The sequence below is a fragment of the Diabrotica undecimpunctata genome, chromosome 4 (genome assembly GCF_040954645.1).
Source record: "Diabrotica undecimpunctata isolate CICGRU chromosome 4, icDiaUnde3, whole genome shotgun sequence".
Classification (NCBI taxonomy): domain Eukaryota; kingdom Metazoa; phylum Arthropoda; class Insecta; order Coleoptera; family Chrysomelidae; genus Diabrotica; species Diabrotica undecimpunctata.
The window spans coordinates 156,368,025-156,394,831 of record NC_092806.1 but is presented as its reverse complement, the minus strand read 5'-3'; the positions used below and the strand labels follow the sequence as shown (position 1 = coordinate 156,394,831).

Here is a 26,807-nt window from a genome sequence, read left to right as displayed (position 1 = left end):
TTGAGGGTAACCTGAATAGTAGAGTATACCTCGATTTGTTACAGAATCATGTTTTTCCTGCTATTCTCAATCTTCCTGATGAAAATCTGGAGAATATTGAGTTTCATCATGACGGCTGTTCAGTTCACGACGCTCGAATAATTGGGGAGTACTTAAACAATACTTTCCCGAATCGAGTTATCAGTGGAACAGGCAAGATAAAGTGGCCTGCGCGATCTCCAGATCTTACACCTATGGACTTCTTTTTTTGGGCACATTTATCTATGGTCATCCTGAGGCTAGAGCCCAAAATTTGGATGAATTAAAAAATCGAATAAGAGAAGTCTCCAATTCTGTTACAGCAGAAACTCTTTTATCTGTCCGCAAAAGTTTTTATGACAGGTTGGGATACTGTTCAGACGTAGAAGGTCAAATATTATCATTTCTGTAAGGCATAAATAACAATTTCTTATTTTATTAGAAATTATTTTTAATTTTTAATAAGAGTATATATTTTTTATTTTTTTTAAAGAAATGCGCTTTTATTTTTAATTTAATCACAAAAAAATGTTCACATTATTAGAAACCGATACAAATGTACCGCCTTATAAAGGTCAGTGTATATTTATTGAGTCTTTGCTATAAGAAATGAACCGGGCGTACGTATGAAAACAAAAATCGACGAACGGAGTTGTATATTTCATCCATTGTTATGTGTTACTAAGACTTAAATGGTTTTCGACTTTCGTTTTCTCGTTTTCTGTCTAGGTGTCAGACGGGATCGGAGAATTACAATTAAGTAGATCGGGGAGGCAATGTTGCCGATTTTAGCGCTGTATGTAATGTGTAATATCTAATCCAAAACTTAACGTACTGTATCAGAAGAATAAGAACACAATTAATCTTAGTTAAAAACGTTTTGTGACAAAGTATTTTTGTAATAGTGCAATATAAAATAAAGTGCTTTTAAACTCATAAAACCTTTCTTATTACAACTTGGACTTGTTTCGTCGAAAGATTCTTTAATCCATGTCTTCATACTCGCCAGTTCCAACGTCTGGCTCGCTACTTGTGTTGTAGATAGGGGACAGTTTACAACACTAAGAAAAGAGGTAAGGAGGCCATCGAATAAAACCCAAGAACTGGACAACATACAGGAAAACTTTTACTGAATACCATAAAGAGATAAGAAGAACGAAAAGGGAATCTTGGAGTAGATTCTGCCAGAGTATTTCAGATATATCAGCCAGCACTTGATGGCACAAGATTCTTTTTAAGGACCCGGCACAGAGACCAGGCCTACTGTAAAGACCTGATGACACCTTTACCAAATATAAAAAGGAAACGACAGACTCCTATTACATAACCACTTATTATTGACCCAGGTATTAACCCAGGATCAACAATTATTGATAAGCAAACTCAGGCTGAAATCTTGGAACGACTTAAATTCCTAGGAAAGACGACTAGGAATTCTCTGCAATAAACATCAAACTGGAGAATTTAAAGCGGCCATTAACCACTTGGCCCCATTTAAATCTGCAGGGGAGTACGCAGTATTTTTTGCCCTACTACAAAAAGAATTGAACATATTATTGCTCATCCTAACAAAAATCTTTAGCTCTAGCATAGCACTATGTCATATACCAAAGACTTTGACATTTGTGGAGGTGATCTACATACACAAAAGAAAATAGGACTTCAAGACAATGCTCTATCAAGTTAAAAATTAATTTTCATTACAATTAATTGTGACTTATTCCCATATACATATAGTATTTAACTTAGACATACCACAAGAAAACAATTTTAGAACATTTTTAAATAATTTTTTGTGTATCTTTTTTCATATTATTATTTGTCATTATATTAATATTTAAGATAATCCCACTTGATTTTTAAGTGAGTCAATAAACTTACAAAAGTGGGTCAACCAGATTGGCCTACAGATCTGCTCTCGACCACGCAACGCCCTGTATGTTTCACCATATCCATCAAGCATTTTGCGAAAGTGCAAAATATGTGAATAATGGTAATTTTCAGATTCGTTGGGTAATTTTTGGCGTTCCCGTTCGAAGAGCAACAATACATATTGTCGTAATTGATGTTATATTGCGACGATCTCGACAAGTTCGGCTATTGTTGTTTTTAAAATGTATAACAGAAAACACCTACGAGTATGCTAATAATAATCATGGTGTAGTGTATGGTTTTTGGTGGGTGTATGTAAAAAAACTTAAAAATCATAATTTTGGTTAAATTTGTAGAATGCAGGTTAAGGTAGGTAAAGAAGATATTAATTGTAGATATGTAACGTATGGTCCTAAAGTTTTGGGAAAAATTTCACCTGGTCTGATTGAGAAGCAAAATGCATGTAACAAAGAAGGCCATGGAATTGAAATGTCATCAGTTATTGACATTTAATAAACAAAGCAGAATATTTTGGTTTGTGCTCTGCAAAATGTCTTATAAAATTGATATTCGTCGAGGTGTTTATAATATGGTTGGGCTAATGTCGAAACGAGATATTGTTAATATTTATCGAGATCAAAACATAAGCAAATCGACAATTTATCGCACAATTAGAGAATGTGAAGAAGGGATACCATGTGTTAACTTGCGTAAAAGTGGCCGACCGCGGATTTTGAACCATTATAAGAGAGGCAAGACAGATTGAAGCAGCTAAGAACAAAATTGGGGTCTTACAGCGAAAACTGGCCAGAAGATTTCATGTTGGAAAGACTACAGTATACAGGACCCTATCGAGTAACAATATGATCTACCGGAAAAGAAGGAAAGCTCCAAAATACACAGAGGATCAATTAGAGAGAATTATGAGATGTTGCCGCGCGTTAAGGCGAGTGCATTTCGTCAACAAGTTAATCGTGATTAACGATGAAAAATATTTTACTTTGTCCAACTCCGAGATGAAGGGTAACGATGGGTTTTACACGAACGATTACGAAAATGTACCTGATGAAATTACCCTTCTTCACATTTTCTGATTGTGCGATAAATTGTCGATTTGCTTATGTTTTGATCTCGATAAATATTAACAATATCTCGTTTCGACATTCGCCCAACCATATTATAAACACCTCGACGAATATCAATTTTATAAGACATTTTGCAGAGCACAAACCTAACTATTCTGCTTTGTTTATTAAATGTCAATAACTGATGACATTTCAATTCCATGACCTTCTTTGGTAAATGCATTTTGCTTCTCAATCAGACCAGGTGAAATTTTTCCCAAAACTTTAGGACCATGCGTTATTAGCGGTTCTAGTGAATAATAAAATTAGAAAACACACCAAATTTTTTATTCGATATTACGAACGCTGCATGTTGATCCAGTGCAAATTCTTTAGATTTAAATATCATTCGGGTTTATGCTCTCACAGCAGAGAACACTAATAAAGAATCCACAAGGAAAAAGTTAATTTCCTGTAGTTGACTGTATACCATATATCACAAAATTTTTTATTAAAAATAATCTTGGACTGAAGTGGCTACCTAAGGTCCGTTTAGTGATCCTCATCTGGAGTTGACATGAAGTGGATCTATCTAAAGTTTTAACATCCTATAAAATTATCAGCAACTTTGTAATCTAATACCAATTAAATTGCATTTAACAGGTTTTCTTCCATATATTTAGTAGCTTTAAACATGTATACCTAGTAACAGCACTGAGCAGTCTTCCGGGAGTTGCGCGGAGTGTGAGTTAACCAGAGGTGAGCAATCCTACTGTTGTTTAACGTCCGGAATGCTTTCAACACACTAAAATGGAAAGAGGTAATGAAGGCTTTACGAGATAGAAGGTGTCCGTGGTACTTTGATGAATTTGGTCTCCGAATATCTGTCAGAGAGTAAAATTGTGGTAGAAAATGTAGTGGTGGTTGACGTGACGGTTGGAGTACCGCAGGGGTCGGTCCTAAGGCCCACGCTGTGGAACTTGCATATGACGGGGTTGTGAGCCAACAATACGAAGAGGGTGTAACCCTTTCGCATTTTCGGACGACATTGCGATGCTGGTAGTGGCGCGGGACAGGGAGGACCTTATCTTTATTGCACAGCGTACATGGGACCAAGTCGAGGAATGGATAAAAATGCATGAGCTAGAACTGGCTGGGGGTAAGACCGAGGCTATAGTTCTCCAAGGGACCAAGGAAAAGAGCCGGGATATCATTCGAATACAGGAATACATTTGCAGGAAAGAGAGTGGTTCCAAAGAAATGCATAAGGTATTTAGGGGTAACTTTGAGTCAAAACGGAAAGTAAGGAGAGCACTTAAAGGCGGCGACTCAAAGAGCTGCGGTAAGATCCGTTGCGTTGGGGGGTATCATGCCCAACATCTGAGAAGAGGAGGGCCCTTCTTACAAAAAGAAGGTGTACAGAAAGCAGCTCACCCGAGCAGATAGGAAGAGTCTATTGAGGGTGGCATGTGTATACACAAAAGTTTCTGCCAAGGCATTGGGAGTTATCACAGGGTGTATTCCGATGCACGTGCTAGTGAAGGAACGAGGAAGAATATACGAGAGAAGAATTGAAGACACGACAATAGAACGTTTAAAAAAAGAAAAAACGGAGAGGTCTATAATAGTGTGGCAAGAGGAATGGGACGATATGAAAAGGTTGGCGCAGTGGACGAAGTTGCTGATTCCTAATCTGAGAAGATGTATGGACTAGAGATGTATTACTTCCTGGAGCAGATGCTCACAAGACATGGTTGCTTCAGGGCATACTTTTACAGATTTGAGAAGGCAGAAAATCACAAATGCCTGTATTCTAAAATATCGGACACTGTCTCACATACTTTATTGGTATGCGATAGATGGATAGATGAAAGGAGCCTGCTTGAGAGAGAGCTAGCAATTAGGGTGCAATCAATTACGGAACTGGTGAAGGAGATGATTAGGTCATCAGATCGGTGGAAAGCAGTTCAGAGATATGTGAGAAGAACGTTGGAGAGAAAAGAACAAGAAGAAACGCGACCCGAAGGGAAGCAGGGCGCCCAGGAGTAAGCAAGAAGATAAGAATGAAAAGGGGCGAGATTGAACATGAACAAAAAGGAACAGCGGAAGAGAAGAATTAAGTCGTAGAAGAAAGTGCTAGAATGCGTGAGAATTGTACGTGAATGAGAGATTGGGTGAATGCCGTGCCAATGTTGCGTCCCAATCAGAACGATCCAGCCGGTAATTCATCGCTGAGGAGGGTTTTTTTAGTAGGTAGGTCTCTGACATTGACGGCGATGGTGTCCAAACAACCCTGCGCGCGGTCTCGGATATCATCGTGGTCACGCTGGAGGAATCCTGCATAACAGAGGCTGGAAGGCGGTTCTGCCCACCTTCTATGACTGACATATTTTTCGAACATTTAGACCACCCTTCTCATAAAAGACGAAAAAAAAGTAGCAGCACTGAAGATGGAATATCTATTTCGAAAACGTTCTGTGATTTAGCCCAAAAGAGTTCTTTTAATAAATATACCTTTTATAAAGGATTTTTTATTAATTTTTTTTTACTAATAAAGAAGTTAAAGATTTCTACCTACAATTAGACGGCATCATACAAAAACCTGAAGAAACCAGGCATAACAGGGAAAAGAAGGATTTGAACTTTAAACTAGCAAGAAGCGAAATGAGCGACGTACTTAACAAGTAAATTTTAAACATTTCAATCACTTTATATCAGTGTTATTCCCTGTATATCTGTCTAGTACTTAATTGTTCTTATGTTGTACAATTGTACACCTTGTATATTCCAAAAATATTAATCACTCCTATACCAGTAGATAGTGAAAGTGTGTTAGAACTGTCTTAAATGATTACTTTTGGAATGAACTTTTAAAGTAGGTAAATATGTTCACTTATTATGTCATCTTCAGATTGTAAATAATTAAAGTAATTTACTGTGCGGCGCAATAACTGCTTACACGATTATAACCATTACAGAACTGGTATAAAAAGTGAGCGATCTTATGAACAACCTTGAACAATTAGTTTTAACTATGTAAATTGTTCGGAAAATAAACCAAACAGTTGTTTCTTAGATTTAACTAAATATTGGTTGTTTTTGCAGTCGTTTGTCATATTTTTGGGAGTAACTGGCAATTTCTTCTATTGAAGAATGACAGTTTTCATCTGAAGATCGCGATTGATGAATTCATTGGGCATGTACCACGTGCCTAGTAGTATTTACATCATCCTTTTGTTGTAGTATTTGGTTATTTAGTAAGACGGTTGGGCATGTACCTTTTCGATTAGTGAACGTTATATGTACTGATTTGCTTTCGTTAACTTTAATTCGCCATGTTTGTAACCAGATTTTTATTTTGTCGAGATTGGTCTGGAGCAGTTGTGAGGCCATATACGGGTTTGAGTGAGCCGTAAGGATTGCTGTGTCGTCTGCGTATGTGGCTGTGACGATGATTTGACTTGTAGGAAGATCTGCTGTGTAAAGTAGGTAGAGAACAGGTCCAAAGACACTACCCTGGGGTACTTCAGCTTTAATTGGATATAAGTTAGTGCACCAATCCTTTACTTTTACAAGGAAATGCCCAGTCGGAAAGATAGGACTTGAGGATTAGAAAGTAGTTGAGATCAAGGACTTGTCTTATTTTGTATAGCAGGCCAGTGTGCCAAACTTTATCAAAAGCCTGCGAGATATCCAAAAAGGCTGCAGAACAGTATTTCTTCTCTTCTAAGGCTTTGTTTATGGAATTGCAGATTCGGTGAATTTGCTCAATGGTAGCATGTTGTTGTCTAAATCCAAACTGGTGGTTGGGTATTAGCTGCTGTTGTACGAGGATTGGCTGTAATCTGTCTAGTAGTAGTTTTTTAAAATCCTTTGACATTACTGAAAGTAGACTGATAGGTCCTTAGGACTTAACTTCTTCTACAGATTTGCCTGGTTTGGGTATTAAAATGATCTGTGCAACGTTCCACAAAAGGGGATAGTAACTAGTTGTTAGGATTGCGTTAAAAATCTGTGTTAAATATTGCACTCCTTTCTTGGGAAGTTCTTTTAGAATTCTTGCAGTGATTAAGTCGAACCCTGGGGATTTCTTTGGATCCAAATCTGTTTGAATTTTGTTAAAAACTTGTTTGGCAATGGTGCTTCTAGTTGGTATGGAGATTCTAAATACGATTGTATATTATCTTCTACATCGGGGTTGTTGTTTTGAGTATGTAGTTGAAATACTTTCTCCCGGTATTTCGAACAGACTGTGGCTTTTTCTTTGTTACTTCTGGCCCATTGTCCGTTACATTGCTTGGATAGGTGGATTAGAAAGTTGTCGTCGATTAATTTTTTTCGTGTTGCCTTCCATAGTGAGTATTCGGAGGCTTCCCTGGCAAATAAATTTTGTAAATATCGTTTTATGACATTGTTTTTATTGTTGTTTAACAATGTTTTTGATCTTGCTGTAGCTTGGTTTAATCTATTTTTATCCTGAGGTGCTCAGGTTCTGTGCCAGATTTTCCTTAGTCTTCGTTTTCTGCGATTTTTTCGTTTATTTCGTTGGGTAAGTCTTTTTGTACGATTGCTTTTGTTTATGTAGGTGTTGACTGCCAGCCAGCTTTCTGAATTATTCTATTTAATTGATTTACTGCTTCATCAATATCGCCATCAGATTTTAGTGGGATGTTTAGATCCAGTCTGCCATCAAGAATATCCCAGAATTTAATTCAATTGGTTTATTTATTACTAAGATATGGCTGAGATTCTGTTAGGATATTTGTTGATATCGTGACCAAGACAGGAGAGTGGTCGAATGAAATATCGAAACAACATTGTGATGTCTGGGATTAGAGAGGTATTCCTTTGGTCTGGAATTTTGTTTGTGTCTGTGGGTTCGCCAGTGGATATGTATTTAAGGTTGTTGGTTTTCATTGCCATATATAATTGCCTACCTTTCGAGTTTATTATTCTGGATCCCCAGTGAGTGTGTTTTGCGTTATAATCGCCGCCTGTTAAAAATCTGTTTTCAAGGGTGTTGAAGAATTCTTGGTATTGATTTTTTGATTTTTGGCTATGGTATACCATGGTAGACTGTATATTGCAGTTATTGTTAAAGGACCGTTCCAGTCTTCTATGCTAATACTTGTTGCTTGTATATAGTCTCTTTTAAACTTATTTAATTTATGGTGTTTTATCGATGACTTGATTATGATTGCAGTTCCTTCATGTGCAGTGCCATCTGGATGTCTGGTGTTATATATTACATAGTTGGGGATTTTCAAATAGCTTCTATTTGTAAAGATTGTTTCAAAGATTAACATTATGTCGATATTGTGCATTAATATAAAAGCTTTAACCTCTTGAACACGATTTGTTAGCCCGTTGGCATTCCAAATAGCTATTTTTTAAAATTTGATTATTTTGTTAATTTAGTGGGGACGGTGGAGAGCAGATTTAACATTATACCCATTTGTTCCATCATGACTCCATATTCTTTAGTTCAGCCATATCATTTGAGACGGGAATAGTAGTAGTAGTTACTTCTGTTTGATTCGTATTACTATTAGGAATAGTATTAAATAAAAACGATCCCATTGATGTACCTAAAAGTACCATTATTGAATTTAGAAAACTACAGGAAAGCCATCAGACTTAATTATACAAACGATTTGTTTATAAAAAATTCTGGTAACTCTCCAAAAGCTTTATGAAAACTTATTAATGGCAACAGACATAAGAGTATCAGCAAAGATGGATTTAACACAAAAGTTATTCAAAATATTAAAAATATTATTGTCCAAGCTCTAACAACTTTATTAAATGAATCAATTTTTGTAACTCTTATCCTAAAGTTTTTAAAACTGAACAGGTAATACCTCTGTTTCGAAATAAAGGCTCTATTGATGATTGCAACAATTATCGACTAATACCTTAATTGCACATATCATCAATAGTTTATGAACGAATTAAAATACATTAAATTAATCTACATTTTAAATTTAATAAACTATTTGCCATAAACTAGTATAAATTTCGTAAAAATAAAACAACAACTTTAACATTTAAATCATTTCACTGTCAATATTGTGGAAGGCCAATTGGATCCCCAACATTCAAAGGGAGGCGACGTAATAAGAAGAAAAAGCATTTTTAAAAGACTGTTTTTGGTATTTTTATTCACGCTCGTATTTCATGATCGAGATAATTTGTTTTCCAGTAGCTAATTTATTGAAATTTGGCTACCAGCTATATTTAATATAGCTGTTAAAATATTCTCTTGTTGCTTTTTAATTTTTAATTAATACATTCTGGAAATGATTGTGAAAAATGTTTTGAAAACAACGTAAAAACAACGGAAAATTATTGTATTGGGTTTCAAATTGGCCCCTTTTCGAAATCAAATTTTAAAGTAAATAGAAATGATTTTTCCATGAAAATATCGGTTTAATTTTAAGGGATCATCGTTTAAACATTAATTAAAACGTTAAAATTGTCAAAAAATAAGTTTTTTTTAGATCCTGCAAAAAAGTCGTCTTCGTAGAAGTTTTTTCTTGAAAGTTTTTTTAAAAAAGGCTTCTTTGAGACTTTCTAAAAACAATTTTATACACATGTTTTTGAAATAATTGAAAAAAAAAATCATGGTGAATTTGATTGAATTTGATTGGTTCTTCATTACAGTTAATGCCGGTAAAAAAATTGTTTAGTGCTTCTGATCCATGAGACCATCATCTACGTATATCTAACATATTGTGAGTTTTTTGTCATGTTTGTACACAATATATGCCTCAAATTCTCCCATGAATATATCTGCTAATATATATATATATATATATATATATATATATATATATATATATATATATATACATATACATTAAGAAGAGTTATGAAGAAGTGGTAATAGATGCACCACATAAAGAAATTAAAAAATAGTAAAGCGTCAGGGTCGGATAAAATTTCAAGAACATTATTTAAAAAGAGAAGATCCTAACTGTACGAAAGAATCCATAATATGAATAATATGATTCCAGAATAGTTCTTTAGGCGGTCATCACAAAAACCAAAGTAGGCGGCCAGATCAATGCCAAATTGCTTTAAAGAAGTTAAACAAAAACCAAGTATATGACAGTCAAGAGGATATCATAAACAATATCGCAATAGACAACTATATCATCGAACGCATGGACGCCTTTACATATTTGGGCATATAAATCAATCAAGAGAATGTCGTAGGTAGCGAAATTGATGCACATATTGCCAGTGGGAATCGTACATACTATGCTAATAAAAGGTTAACGATATATAAATTATTATATAAAAGAATTACAATAACTATTTACAGAACATTAATATGACCCTTAGTAAACTATGAATGCGAGACATGGGACAAGAAAGGATAAAGAGAAACTGAAGACATTCGAGAAAAAGGTAAAGACAAAAGCATTTGTGAGAAAAGCAAAGTGGCTGCATTTGGAGAATCAGAAGACACTACAAGATTAATGAATTGAATGAATGGCGTGATATTGTACGATTTGTAAAAAGTCCGAGGCTGTCATGGCTGGGACATGTCCATAGAAAAGCAACAAAGAAAATGTTACAACGGAAGGCGACAGGAAGACGAAAGCAAGACTTAGTAGAAGATTGTTGAAAGAAGGTTTAAAATTTTTCTTTATTTTTATATTTTCATTTTATATTATTTTATACTATTGTTTAATTTTCTCAAAGAGGAAACCTTCTCTTTGAGAACTTAATACTTTATCTTACATATAAAAAACGAAATAACTTACTGTTATTACCTACAATAATATAAATTCTAAGACAGTAAAATAGTATCATTGAACTGTCCGTGTTACGGTTTTTATTGAAATTAATCCACGCGAATAGAAGTGTGCAACTGTATTCAAGGAAAACGAGTGATTTGATCGATTCGAATAAGATTAAAAAAGGAAAGACATAACTACATGCTCGTAATAACCACGATTTCGTAGTAAATTGTTATAATTACCTTTGCGGTATATCTTCAATTGGAATATTGCCACATTCGTACGGATTATTAGTTTAGTTTAAGGTCTTTATAGAGTTCATCCGAGTTCATTAAATAATGTAGTTACGATAATTTATTGTATTTCTACCAAGTGTCCTTCATATCGGATATATTACAGAAGCATATAAAAAACCCAATTACATCGGGAGATATTTAAATTACAATTCAAATCAGAAAGTTCATGTTAAAAAAGGGGCATGAAAATATAATATAATAATATGTTAATGATACTAAACACTGTAATTACTTAAGAATCACGACCAAAGATTAAGGAATTACACATTTGGATCAAGACTCCATAATATCTACAACTACAGTAAACAGTTTTAAAAATATGGTTAATGTACTATATTTAATTTATAGCACTGTATTATTGTGTTTCACAATTTATTTTGTGTACTTAATTTTTACCATGCCATTTTCTTTGATTTTTGCCATTAAAAAGCTCAATCCTCTGACCTTATTTGTTTTATAATAATAACACCAATGTTGGATGGATAGAAGATACGACGCACAACTGTCAACACCACCGTACTGCTCTCTATAAACTCTTCACCACAGAAAAAGTCGCTAATATCATCAAAGAGCTTCATAACTGGAAATCTTCTGGACCAGACGTAGTTCAAAACTTCTGGCATAAGAAGAATCATGTTATTATTAATCTGCAGGATATACCATCATTCCTAACTCAAAGAACAACGCATTTAATACCGAAGGATCAAAAAAATACTAGACAAGTAACGCCTAATTACTTGTCTTCCAACCCTGTGCAAATTGATCACATCCTGTGTAGCTCAGCGTATCTACCAACACTGCGCTCTTAACAACACCATAGAAACTCAGCAGAAAGGATGTGCGAAAGGTTCCATGGGCTGCAAACGACAACTTATTAATGACTCAGTCATTTCTAACTAGACATAACTAACTCCAACCGAACCTGCATTTATTTATTCAATACAAGAAAGCCTTTGACTTAGTGCCTCATGAATGGCTTGTAGAAATATATAAAGTCGATGATAATGAGTGACCTTCTTAAGACACAAGTGACAGATTGGAAGACTAAAATTCACTCCCAAATACCTGGTGACAACAATATCGAAACCTAGCGATGAACCCACTTCCCAGCTGTAGAAAGAACTCCACTGACTCAGGTTTTAGCATTAAAAACAATAATACTATAGGCGGATCATCTGTTGTATATAAATGATTTGAAACAATCGATTCCACTCGAAACTACTTATATCAGATGCTAAAAACTGTAAAAACTTTCTCAGATGATATCAGTATAAACTTTGGACTGGACAAGTGCCGTGTACCAAATATAGTCAAGGAAAACGTACGAGTCGATATGCAAAATGGCCAAAACATCGAGGCTATGGGTGAAAATGACATGTACAAATATTTAGGAGTAAAGCAAGGGCAAAAAATTGACCATAAATAAATGAAAATCGAATTAACTTCAGATTTTATATGAAGGGTAAAATAGTTGCTCATATTCTCATTCGCTTCACTGGCGAATGGATTAGTGGATGTGGGTTCGAGCCCTAGCTCGGTGTAGAGAAAAATAAAAAAAGGCTTACGCTGCAGTTTAAAATTCTAGATGAATCTGCGGCTGCGGCTTAGACTAGAATATGCTGGTGTCTGATCGGCCTATGGTGGAGCAGTACGGCAAGAGATAAGGGCTTGCGGCTCAGTGATACTCCTCCATAGATCCCTACTGGAAGGGCGTGGCGCCTAAATACCGGTATATATATATATATATATATATATATATATATATATATATATATATATATATATATATATATATAATAGTTGCCCCGTTCACACCTTAATAGTAAAAATTTGTTAAAGGCAATAAACACCTACGCATTTTTCGCGCTTAGCTACTCATTTTGCAATATTAAGTAGACTAAAACGGATATAGAAACTCTTAAGTGAAAAGTACGGACACACCTCACAAAGGCACAAAAACACCAACCTCGAAGTGCAGTAGAAAGAACGACATTATCGCGGTATTTAGGAGGACGAGGACTTAAGATATAAGTGAGCAATTAGAAAAAAATATTAGTAATTGAAGAACTTATTTTTAGGTGCAAGCGGAGATATCTACCCGACATCGTGCTATTTGTGCAGTAGATGACACAACACTGATCACTAAATTGAGGGAACCAGAAATGGGTATAAACTATCTCACTAAGAACGAAAAAAGTGGGCATCTGGATGGGTAAACCTTTGCACAACCGACATCCCCATAGTCAGTCAAGACTAGCAGTCAAATTATTGGTTGACATCAGGACAGATGTTCCCGAAGATTAGTCGTTCTAAAAGAAACAGAAGGTTTATTACTTGATATTCGGGATCGGGTTATCATCATCATCATCCAGCCCATAGTCGTCCACTGCTGAACATAGGCCTCCTCGAAAAACCTACATTCAGATCTATCTTGCGCTACTGCAATCCAGTTCTTTCCTAAAAATGATCTTTCCCTTCTACGTTACGTCACTAGTTTTCGTGTAGATGTCCTTGTTAGGGTAAGTGTCTCTGCGCCATATGTAAGGACAGGCAGGACACCTGATTAAATTATCTGAAAAATAAATTATCTAAAGTATATCGCCAAAGACCCTCAGATTCAAAACGACAACTGCCGATATGGATGTCAACACAAGAAACCTTGCAACATCATACCGGGAGCTGCCAGGTATTTACTGTAACTGAATATAAAGAACGGCATGACTCAGTAGGGAAGATCCTTCATCAAGAGATAGCTTTTAAACTGAGACTTCTCCAAACAAACCATCTCCCATATTATCAACACGTTATGAAGAGTATGAGAATGACAACTACCAGCTAAACTGGGATCGCACTGTGCTCAAGGACCAAGCACTAGAAGCATCTCCTAGAAAACATAAAAAAGCTGGGTCGGAATGAACAGCTCTATAAGATCATGCTGTAAACTGTACTACTCTCGACGTCCAGATGCGTACGAAAATTTTTGTGAGATAGACCGACGTATCAAGTCACCAAAACGCGGAAAGAGTCCCACAAGAGCTCAATCCTTTTGATATCGTAGGTATCTGGGATGAGTGAATTCTCCTCTTAGAGGGAGTGTGAGTTGTATGGCTAAATTTGGATAATAATAATAAGAGAAAAATATCTGTTGGTAAGGCATATATTAACGTATGGCTCTGAAGCTCCAATGCTAACACAACAGGAAAATAACACAGTTTATACTTTATAGAATAGGAACTTGGCTGATTGTGTAAGTTGGACAAATGAACAGCAAAATATCTTTTAAGTAAACATGAGAAGCAATATCGAAAAAAAGAGAAGACCAAGACATAAAGACACCTGGAATAATAGGTTGGGAAGATATTGAAATAGAAGAGCAAAATGTGGCAAGAAGTGAAAGAAATTACGAAAAACAAGAATGACAGAAGCTTTTTTGTACATGATATATAAAAATTAGTTATATCTAATATAAATTATATATATATATATATATATATATATATATATACATATACATATATATATATATATATATATATATATATATATATATACAAATGTATATATATATATATATATATATATATATACATATATATTTTATTGACAATTATAATTAGGAGACATAATTGATTGTATAAATGTTTCTTCTTGTATTACATATATTCCCGAATTTATTTTTTATAAATAAAGATTCCATTAAAAACTTAGAACTGAACTTTTGAATATAACTTAAAAATATGAACTTCAAGCCTACTTCGTACTAGACAGAACGATGACATACATTTTCTGAAGTTGGCTTCGAAACTAGTCCCAAGCAGTTTAGCAACATGCTTTTAAGATATTTGTTCTTATTTACTATGTCTGGGAAATCGATATGCCGTTCGCTTTGTTCCAATTTTTGGCTATACATCAAGTACAATGCGGATGTATTATAAGAGAGCATTCAGAGAATTGAAATGATGCTGTTTGGTAGCAATTGGATGCTTAAAATTTATTATTACTAAATTAAATTCGTTTATGAAGTTGGCGATTACTTGGTGTAAATTCATGTTTAATAAGTAACACAAAATATAAAACATAATACTGGTCTGAATTTCTACAAAATATTGATAATCTTAAGTAACTATTTTTGAGTGCTAAAAATTTGGTAGAGTGCAATACACTTTTAAGATCACTAGATAAACTGAAAGTTTATTATGTACGAAACCACCCAAAGCAAAACCGGTTAAAAACATAGTTATTTAATGTAAATAATAAAGAAGATCAACAAAACTAACTCTTGAAAAAGTTGAATGTAAAGTACGAATTCAGGGGGAACTGTCTGAACCTTTCAAAATAAATAACGGGCTGCGACAGGGAGACCCTCTCTCCTATATAGTGTTCAATCTGGCTATTGAACAAGTAATACATATGTCACAAATCACAACCATTGGTTCTATCTATAATATATCAGTGCAAATGCTTGCCTATGCTGATGATATCAATATTGTTGGTAGAACGGAAAACGCTGTACGAGAGGCATATGTAGCATTAAAAGAATGCTACAAATGCAGAATGCGACAGCTACAAAAATGGGTTTAATAATAAATACTAACAAAACGAAGTATATGAAAATAAGCAAGCAACCACAAATCCTAAGGCCACTTGTTGTAGAAACGACGTCGTCGAAGCAGTGAACGAATCTGGGAGCGCTCTTTAATATTGAAAATAATACTACTGAAGAAATAAACCGTAGAATTTGCATGGCCAACAGATGCTATTTTTTGGCTTAATCTCCTCCTTAAACCCACAATTATATCGAGAAATCGAAAAATAAAACTCTACAAAACAATAAAACGCCCAGTCCCAACATATGGTTCAGAGACCTAGACTCTAACAAAAATAATAAAAACATGTTAGGGTGTTTCGAAAAAAAAAGTGCTAAGGCGAATATATGGAGCAATGAAAATGGCAATGTAGTGTGGAGAAGACGATACAACTTCGAACTTTATAGAATATACCAGGAACCTGATATCGTAAAAGATATTAAGATAGGACGTCTGAGGTAGATAGGGCATGTAATGCGAATAGAACAAAATGACCCAGTTAGAAAAACGCTCCTTGATAGACTCATTGGTCCAAGAATAAGAGGTTCCTTGATAACATCGATGAAGACATGAGAAATATGGGAATACGTAATTGGCGGAGGAAGGTGACGGATAGGGACGACTGGAGAGAAATTCTTGAAGAGGCTAGGACTTACGCAGGGTTGTAAAGCCCGAATGATGATGATAAATAAAGAAGCTGACAAAAACTTAAAGTTGTGTGGTCGGGTCAGGAATTAAAGCACTACTCAATCCCAAAATACCAAGGCGTAACCCTCGACAGATCCCTCACATACAAACATCACTATCCTAACACAAAGATAAAAGTAACATTGTCAATAGAACCAGCAGAACAGAAATTCAAAACATTACTGGATATGAAGTAGTTGAAAGTTTCATTTGTTTAGGCAGCCCAGTCAACAACAATGTAAGCTGCTAAGAGAAAATTTTTCGACACATACAGATGGATAGAACTACTATGCTCAACCTCACTAAAATATGGAAAAATACATAGATAACAAAAAACACTACGATCAATCTTGTACGAACACTGATTTTTCTAATATTTAGCTATATCTCTGAAACGTGTACCATTCGAACGGAATCGTAGAAAAATAATCGATGCATTTGAGATGTAGTATTGAAGAAGGATATGTCAAATTCCTTGGACAACAAGAAGAACAAATTTATTTGTTCTTGCAGAGATTAACAATGCACGAAAAAAAGAAATCGAGAGCGAGAAGCAACACGATGGACTGGTATAGTGGAGAAGCTATTAAGCAAGAACTTCGTAATTGACGTACGAATTTCACCCAAAATAGGAATAAATGGAAAAGGAGTCGTCATTAACCAAACTCCTTCTTTTAAAGATGTCTATCTTCTAGTAATATTGTCGACCACAATGGCCCATCTTATTCTATTCACAGTAGCTCGAAATAGATCAGTTAACGTTAGACCAGTCAATTTCCTAAGATTGGCCAGCCAAGATACACGTCTGCGTCCAGGGCCTCTTTTGCCCTCAATCAATCTTGCCTTGAAGAATCAACTTTAGAAGTCGGTATTTACTATTACCCAAATTACGAAACATTAGCCCCGATTGTCGCTCAGCAGTTTTGACACAAATTGCAGACAGGTCGTCATCAAATAATTTCTTATAAATACTGTAAATTTCTGTTTTAAACCCAGTTGTAATTTAATCAAATAGTGCTGTTGCTCTGTTAGTTGTACCTTTAAAAGGGCCTTTTAGTACCTTGCCTTTTAAAAAGTACTTTCGGGAGTGACATTCGCATAATCTGGCCGAAGGATGCCAATTTTCTGTTCTTTCGGTGTTATTAATTGCTTTATCTTTTCTTAGCCTCTGGAAAATAGTTATGTTAGGTATGTGGTGTAAAACACAACTGTATTAACCAAACAGTCGATAATGTTATTCATGTTTACTCTTTAGCCATTTTACTGTGATCAGGCTGAAGATCTGCATCCTATTCATTTTGTGGCTCGCCTATAAGATTTCCAGCCTAGTATAGACTTCGCTTCACTACATAGCTGGAGATATTATTAATAGCTTGCATTAATGAATGCAGAAGTAAAAAGAATAGCATTTATCTACTATCTTAAATGAATCTTAGTAGCATCTGGTTATTTTACTAATATTCAATAAGGAATAGGAAGTGATTGATAAAAAAGAAAATCCTCATTTTAGAGTGTCTTTAAGGAATACGGTACTGAATTGTATTGTATTTTAAGAATGGATTTATTATTACTTAGGCAGCAAGGCTAAGAAAATCTTAACAAAGAGACTAACACCTAAACTTGATTTCTATCAGCCCAAAGAACAGGCAGGCTTTAGGAGAGGATATGGCACAAATGACCATTTGCACACCATAAAGATCTTAATTGAAAAATGCATCGAGTACAACATACCACTGGTTCTTGCATTTGTCGATTACGAGAAGGCTTTTGATACTGTAGAGTTTGAAACCGTACTGGAAGCCCTAAATCAAAGCCGAATAGATTACAGGTACACGTCACTAATCAAAAACATCTACCAGAACGCTACATCAAGTATACGACTACACGAAGACACAGAAAAATTCAGCTTAGTTCGACGAGCAAGACAAGGAGACAATATTTCACCAAAATTGTTCACGGCAGCTCTAGAGTCAATATTTAAGAACACCCAATGGCAAGATATGGGCATCAATATAGATGGAGAAAGATTAAATCATCTGAGGTTTGCAGATGATGTCGTATTAATCGCAGATAACTTACAGGATACGGTTTCTATGCTACATTCGCTTAAAAGTCTGTCTGAAAGAGCAGGATTAAAGATAAACTTTGAGAAAACTAAACTTATGACAAATCTCGTAATGAGTGGAAATATAACTATCGACAATAATACCATACAACAAACAGACACTTACAAATATCTGGGACACGAGATCAAAATAAACAGAGACAATCAAACAAATGAAATACAGAGGCGAATAGGCCTGACATGGGCAGCATTTGGCAAACTAAGCCATATTCTAAAAAGTTCAATTCCCATGTGTCTCAAGCGAAAAGTTTATAACCAATGTGTTTTGCCTGTACAAACTTATGGAGCAGAGACTTTAACACTCACGCAGAAATCTGCGAATAAACTAAGAGTTACACAACGAGCCATGGAACGTGCAATGCTGAATGTGAGCCTCCGAGACCACATAACAAACCGACAAATCAGGCAAAGATCAGGAGTTCAAGACGTCATCGAAAGAACCACGAGACTTAAGTGGAACTGGGCAGGACACTTAGCCAGAACACAAGATGGACGATGGACAAGACGAATTATGGAATGGAGGCCCAGAAATTATAAAAGAAGCCGAGGACGACCACCGACTAGATGGACCGACGACATAAAAAGAGTAGCGGGAAACTGGCTACAAGCGGCCCAGTGTAGAGAACACTGGAAAGAACTGAGGGAGGCCTATGTCCAGCAGTGGACGGGATTGGCTGATTGATGATGAGGCAGCAAGGCGATAGAGATTACGGAGATAAATGTAGAAAGTCTCATTTTTGAGATAGCTCCAGGATATTGTGTGGAGGACTTTATATGGGACGGTTCGGTGGTTATTTCGGTCCACATCTTAAACGTACAATATACCTTAATGTAAACGGATCTTTCAATAGCACAGGCCGACAAATTTGATACTATTTTCACAAGGTTTTTTGTGCACTGAATCATCTGAATCTAAGCTTCAAATTGCCAAATTGGCTCCGGTTTCTGAGATGTTTTAACCTAAAAGTTTAAAGTTGCGGTTTTGGCAGCTTTTGAAATTATGTAGTATCATAAGTAGATGAGTAAGCGGGGGACTGGATCACTTTGGTAACCTGTCCATTAGGGTCTCCGATGTAAAGGTATTGATGGCCTAGGCTGACCTTGGGGTTGTACAAGAAGTACAAGAAGTGATCGACAATGACCAGAAGTGCGTAAGATCTGGTCGCTTATCTCTAGATCTCTTCTTCTCTGCCGAAGAATTGCCACCTTACCTGCCTCACCTGTCTCTTTGTCACCTTACCTGTCTCATCTGTGTAATTACCTGTCCTGAAGAAGTGATCGACAATGACCAGAGGGTAGCTGACGAAGACATCTAGATAAAAGCGACCTCTTCTTACAACCCTCTGGTCATTGTCGATCACTGGGTGTACTTCTTGTACACCCCCAAGGTCAATCTAGGCTATCGATATCTTCACCTCGGAGACCCTGATGGACAGGTTACCAAAGTGATCCAGTCCTCCGCATACTCATCTACTATCGTAATATAATCATATACATATAATACAAATATATAAACTGCTGCCATACAGTCGCGGTCCCAAAGTGCGACAGGGAAAAATGACGCAAAGCAGTTCCTGCTTCTCTTTCTAATTTAACAGGTTTATTGACCACGTGACCTAAATGACCAATGAGAAGACATCTAGATATAAGCGACCTCTTCTTACAATCCTCTGGTCATTGTCGATCACTGGGTGTACTTCTTGTACACCCCCAAGGTCAACCTAGGCTATCGATACCTTCACCTCGGAGACCCTGATGGACAGGTTACCAAAGTGATCCAGTCCTCCGCATACTCATCTCCTATCGTAATATAATCATATACATATAATACAAATATATAAACTGCTGCCATACAGTCGCGGTCCCAAAGTGCGACAGAGAAAAATGACGCAAAGCAGTTCCTGCTTCTCTTTCTAATTTAACAGGTTTAACGTCACCTAAATGACCAATGAGAAGGTCACGTGGACTATAAACCCCGCCCCTTAAAAAGATATGCAGGGACTGCTTTGCGTCAGTTTTGTCTGTCGTATTGGGGGGAACGAGAATGTATAGCAGCAATCAATCTATTTGTATTATATGTCTATGAATATAATGTTTCCATCTTTCCTCTTTATAATCATCTTAAATCTTATCCTTTTAAATGACGTTAAGTTTACTTAAATATCTTCTTTCTTCGCTGAGATATCATATATTATGTTCTTAGTTTTAAAAAATCTACAAACCATAAATATGATTATAATCAAAATGTGACCAATGTGGCAATTTAAGCCCAGATTCGTATTCAGCGCACTAAAAATTTTCGGAAAAGTATCCTTAGTTTTCAAGGTCTTAGGATTGTCGACCTGTGTTTTTATTGGTCTGTTAATTAATATAAAAATGAAATATCTAAGTAATTAGACTAACATTTCATGTTTTTATTATAACTTAGTTTAATTAGATATATAAACAAACTGACGCTTTAATTTTTTCCGCGCATCTTTAGTTAAAATATTCTCTACAAAATTTGTTTTTTTTTTTCTGATTTCTTAGTGCATATTCAGAATTATATAAAAATAACTACAAGCTAAAAAAAAGTCGAGTATAATCTCTCGTTCAAGGCCGTCTCTATTTTATTTATTGTATAGGTATAAAATGCCTATTTATTGCAATTATAAACACACCTTCTTTATCAATGCTAAATGTGATACATATCAAGGTTACCGAAATCAACCAGAAGAAACACACGGCATGCAGATAATAAATTTTCTACCCACTACCTGTTCCTTCATCTATGACATGATTTTGCAGCTTTGACGCTTTATGTTCAAGACGCGCAACAAAAAATATGTTGCTACTCAACTATTACAATAGTAACTGACAATTTTTGGCGCCAGTTTCGTAAAACAAAACCAGTATTAATTAAAATGCAAATTAAGAAAAAGTTATAACTATAAAAACTGTATGTAACATTTAAAAACCGGAAATTTATTTAATATGGCGTAATTTAAAAATACTCAAAGGCCAGGACAGGTTAACAGATTGTATGCGAAAGCTATAAAAGAAATAATTGAAGATGAATATAAACAACCTGAAGTAATGCTGTCTTAGGTTCAGACCAGGTCGATCGTATGTGGATCGTTTGTTGACTTTAAAATAGATATTTGTAAAAAAGTGAATACAGCAAAAAGCCTCCACCTAACATTTATAGAACTACAAAAAGCATATGAGAATGTTCCGATGATGAAATTATGGGAACTAATGAAAATGGCATACAAATAATATGTTAGTTGAAGGTATTAAAGAAATGTATATATACACTACATTAAAATTAAAATACGAAATAAATTAATCGCAGGATTCTATTTAATTAAATCTTCCAAATTATTCGAAATATCTTAATCTAATAATAAAATGACAAAAAAATAAAAATAGTATGGAATGAGTAGATCAAATTCTGGATGATCAGAATACTTCGACGGATGACAAGGATGGCTTAGACATGATGAGAAAGCTAAAAGAGCAATATCAAAAGCAAGCACTGAGACTGAACCTAAACGAAACAAAATATCTGTGCCTAGGGGAATAAACAATGGATCTGATTTTAAGACATGGTACGTGGAAAAATAACAACTCAAATGGTATGAATACGTAGTCTGAATAATGGAAAAGCTAACGAGGGCAGTGTTGAATAAATTTCAAGAGAGAAGAAAGCTATGAAAACCAAAAACCATCAGAAAAGCAATAGACATGAGAAACTTGAGGATCTCTCGGATCCATGAGGATCTCTCAGATCCTTGAGAATACCTTAGAATTTAAGATCGACAACCACCATATATTCGTAAACTTAAAGACAGCCTATGACTCAGAAGATGTTCCAGGCTAAACTAACGGAACTAACACTCACACACATGGATAGTATGATCAGAATCCAAAACGACACGTTTAGTTGCAAAACGGATTAAGACAAGGTGACAAGTTATCGTGTTTCCTTTTTTAACCTTGCACTGGGAAAGCTTATTCGTAAGTCCCAGATTAATATGAGTGACAGTATTTAACAAATCTGTAAGTAGTTGGATATGCAGACGACATTGACATAATTTCCAGATCCCTGACAGAAGTTTTTCGGTCTTTAAGGACCTCTACACTGAAAAAAAAAATGCCAAAAAAAAACGACGTGCGACTCCAACATTGGTAATCGGACACTTAGACTAATTATTGACGATATAGAGTTAAAAGGTCTGGACACCTTTATATACCTATGTTCGTTACTGACTTAGGACAACAACGTCGGCAAAGAGAGTCCTTACCTCTAAGTGTTACTATGGCTTAAGTAGACAAATGGTCTGTAAAATTCCGAGAAAACTCTAATTGACCATGTAAAGAATACTAATAAGACCAGTTCTAAGATAGAGAGCTGAAAAGTGGTCACTCACACAGAATTACCAAGTGTTGCTTAAGCATTTCGGGCGGAGTTTCTAAGAAGAATTTACGGACGCTAAAACGGCAACAATTTTGAGTTATATAAAAGCCTCGAGGAAGTTGACGTTGTGAAATTCATTAACGTAGAACTCCTTAAATGAAATGAATATGTAGTCTAAAGAGATACGACGCTGAAAATAGTATTCGATTTAATAGGACCAGTGGAACGACATTCAAGAGATAGACTGAAACTTAGATACCTGAACAGCTTAGAAGATTACTTAAATTCCATCGAAGTCAAAGGATGGAGAAGAGTTGCTAGAGATAGGACCGTATAGGGTAATGCTCTAAATAAGGCTTTGGCTCATAAAGGGCTGTAGTGCCAATAAAAGTGATGATGACTACTCAAAATTCCACCTCATTCACTAGATCTGTCGTCGTTTGGCTATCTGGTCTTTCCTCAACTAAAAAAGAAACTCTAAAAGGTAGTACCAGCAACTAATGGAAGCTTTAGAGGCCACGTTTCCAGATCAAGATAAATTTTTTTTAAAATGAATACTTCTTTTCGCTCGGAATGATGTTTTTGTAAAGTAATCGTGACGCGAAATATCGGTGTGCAGTAATATACATAAAATGCATACATATAAACTTAGGTACATAAAAATAAAATGTTTAATAAACGTCAGTTTATTTTTTTTTATAAAACTCGATAACGACTGGATCGATTTGGCTAATTTTGATTTTGAGATATTTATAGAAATCCAAAAAAATTTAGAAGGTGGGAAAATATAATGAAATTGTAAGGAGAATTTTAAAAACAGCAATATTATTATCATATACAAACATTTATATATAGTCCTTTGGATTGAAGTCACTATAATCGTGGCTATCTTCACGTGTATTTGCTTTTCACGGGACTGGCTAGAGTTCGATTCCCCGCCGAAGGGAAATTTTTTGTTTTTTAAATCCATTATAATACAATACAATGATAATCAACATAAAGTAATAAAACATAAATACAAGATAATACAAATGTAAATGATGAATATATTCTATATTATACTTAACAAATTTGGAAAATTACTAAAATCATTAAACTAAATTTTTAAAGACAAAAATTAAGATTTTTAAAATTTTAAATATGTGGTCTTATTATAAAAAAATATTTCTCAAAATACGCTCATATTAATATATCTTAATATTGTATTCTTAATGTAATCATGGATTTTTTTTTTGAACTGAAGTCTACGAATCATCTAAGAGGCTCTCATAATAAATGGTCTTGGTTACAAAGTCTGAACGCATTTCTGTGTAAGACAAAAATCTGTTTAATTTCTTTATAAAGATTAGCTGCAAAAATAAACAATACGACAATTGTCAAGGTGGAGATTTTAAACGAGCTAATAAAGAAAACCACCCGTAATGTAGAAAAAATGTTTAGAATAGGAAAATGAAAAAAAAAAAAGAGAATATCCACAATAGTGGTCGTAACATACCGGCTTTGATGGAAGACAATATGTTTTAATGGTTAATTTCAGTAGACGGGGATGATAAAAAAGTACCTATATGCCCGTTTAAATATATACGTAAAGAGAAAAGCGTCAGAAAGAAAGAATGGAATATCGCAAAAAATGAACTAAATTAGACAGTATATGGGAGCACGAAATATGAGTATCGAAGCTGGGATAATCATGCAGAAGAAAAAGCAAAAAGTACTTCACTAATTTAATATTCATAAGAATGGAAGAAAAAGTGGAATTTATGGTAGTCACAGACTTTAGACATCAAGGAAAACCGAACATATAGAAATAGATACACAGGAAAAATAAAAAAGATTTAAAAGGAAAAACAGAGAAGCAGAGGTTCACATCTTCTGTTTTTCTGCATCCGAAAGTTGTTCAATGATGAGTGAAGTAGTTGAATTAATATCCACCCATGTACAGGTATGTTTGATGAGAGGCAAAAACCTCGGAAATTCAATGCGGCTCATTGAAAAATAATTTAATACAAAAACAGGCAGAACTTTACTTTTCCGAGACATATACCAAATTATAAATTTTGTATGTATTGGTAAAAGCATTTTTAATACTAGAAAAAATAATAAAAAAACCGACTTACCTATAAGTGTAAATGCAACTCCAAAAACAAAAACGGCCCAAAAACTGGCCATTTTTTCTCAAAAAAATTTAACACTAATACCGATAATTGTATAGTCCCCCGTAACCGTTTCAATTTCACCTTAGCAGTCTTTCACTTCAATTTCGCGTATGTTGGAATTGAACAAGAATCAGCGACTGTATACTGGCTAGTATAAGGCCCCCACTATGCCACTGTTACTACTCTCTCAATATTTTTTAATCTGCATTTGTAGAGGTGTTGATAAATAGGTAATTTCTGAAAACCAAAAACTGTTCCAATTATACATATATATATATATATATATATATATATATATATATATATATATATATATATATATATATATATATATATATATATATTGACAAATTTTTCAGGAAGTAGAATTTTTTAATAAAATTTTAGGGTTTTACTTTTTGTTATTTATATTTATTTTTACATTCTGTTTAGTTTTTCAGAAAATTAACCTAATTATTTCATTAAATTTGAAGGAATTACCAATTTAAGTTTGGAGATTTCTGGTTTTGCTTCAAACACTTGGAGATTGCCGATTTGGCAACAAAAAACATAATATATGAAGGCAAAAAAACACATCTTTCTTGAAACTAAGTTTTTATTGAAAACAAATATTTACGGAAAAAAAGTTTTAAACAACCAAATTTGAAATTTCATCACAAGCATCAGCTTCTCCTTCAATATGTTCAATATCTCCTTTATTTTCTTCAGAATCAATAATGTTTTCTAGCATATCAAAATGTTTGTTAGAAGTTTATTAACGCCCCAAAGTTTTAAGGGGTTAACTTTAACAGCATTCAATTCAATGATATCAGGATTAATTATCCTGAAATCTTTTCCAACCTTACAAACACTTTAAACACTTTCTGGTTTTCCAATATCCAATATCCAATAATACATTATAGTACTACTAGCTAACGTGTACACTTTAGCCGTACTTTGCTCTGCTTTTTCACTTTCACTCACTTATAGCACTAACTCAAACGGCTTCGTTCTCTTAAGTCTTCTTTTCTGGTTGGCGTTGTCTAGGAGTTTGATATCCTCGACATTCACGTGGTTGGAGAGCCTTTGTTCATGACTCTCGGCAAACTTACTTATTGTCTGGATAACCGTATCCATCTGGAGGTCTCGATGAAGATCACAGTTTCTGAAGTACCATGGAGCATTAACGACGTTCCTTAATAATTTATTCTGATATCATTGTATAATTTGGATGTTACTTTCTTTTGTACCTGTATCCTATGTGTCCATATCGGTTTAAGGACTTGCTTATACAATAACAATTTGTTATAAGTAGACAGAGTGGATTTTTTCCCATCAACCAGTACATCTTTCTGAACTTAATTTCTAATTCCTCTGTTTTTTTCTTAATATGTGCTTTCCAATGTAGCTTGGAATCTAATGTCATGCCCAAATCTTTTGCAGTATTTGCATAAGGTATTTGGTTTCTATTTATACTAACTGGGATATGTTGTTCTCTTTTGTTAGTAAAATTGACATGAACAGATTTTGTTTCATTCAGGTTGATACGCCATCGGCTGGTCCAGATGTTAATTTGTTCAACAGAGTTCTGTAGTATGGTTGCTGCATCCTCGTGGTTTTGTCCGACTGCTAAAATGCATGTGTCGTCTGCAAATGTCGCAATTGTGTTAGGTTCTAATGATGGAATATCGCTGGTATAGAGCAGGTATATCACTGGCCCCAGGACACTTTCTTGTGGAACTCCAGCTTTAACTTCTCTTAATTCTGAGTATACTTCCTCATATTTAACTCGAAAGTATCTGTCAGATATATATATATATATATATATATATATATATATATATATATATATATATATATATATATATATATGATTC

At 34.7% G+C, this 26,807-nt stretch overlaps 1 protein-coding gene across 2 annotated transcripts in view; it reads right to left on the bottom strand.

Annotated features, from left to right (window-relative positions):
* Skel (DM13 and DOMON_DOH domain-containing protein skeletor) overlaps nt 1-25,087 on the bottom strand; it is a 158,380-nt gene extending 133,293 nt beyond the window's left edge. Inside the window, exon 1 of one of the 2 annotated variants that reach the window (XM_072530675.1) lies at nt 24,913-25,087. In XM_072530675.1, coding sequence (XP_072386776.1) covers nt 24,913-24,964 — 52 coding nt within the window. In that variant the 5' untranslated portion in view covers nt 24,965-25,087. The remainder of the gene's footprint in view (nt 1-24,912) is intronic. The other variant, XM_072530674.1, reaches the window with a different exon arrangement.
* Nucleotides 25,088-26,807: the final 1,720 nt, after the last annotated feature.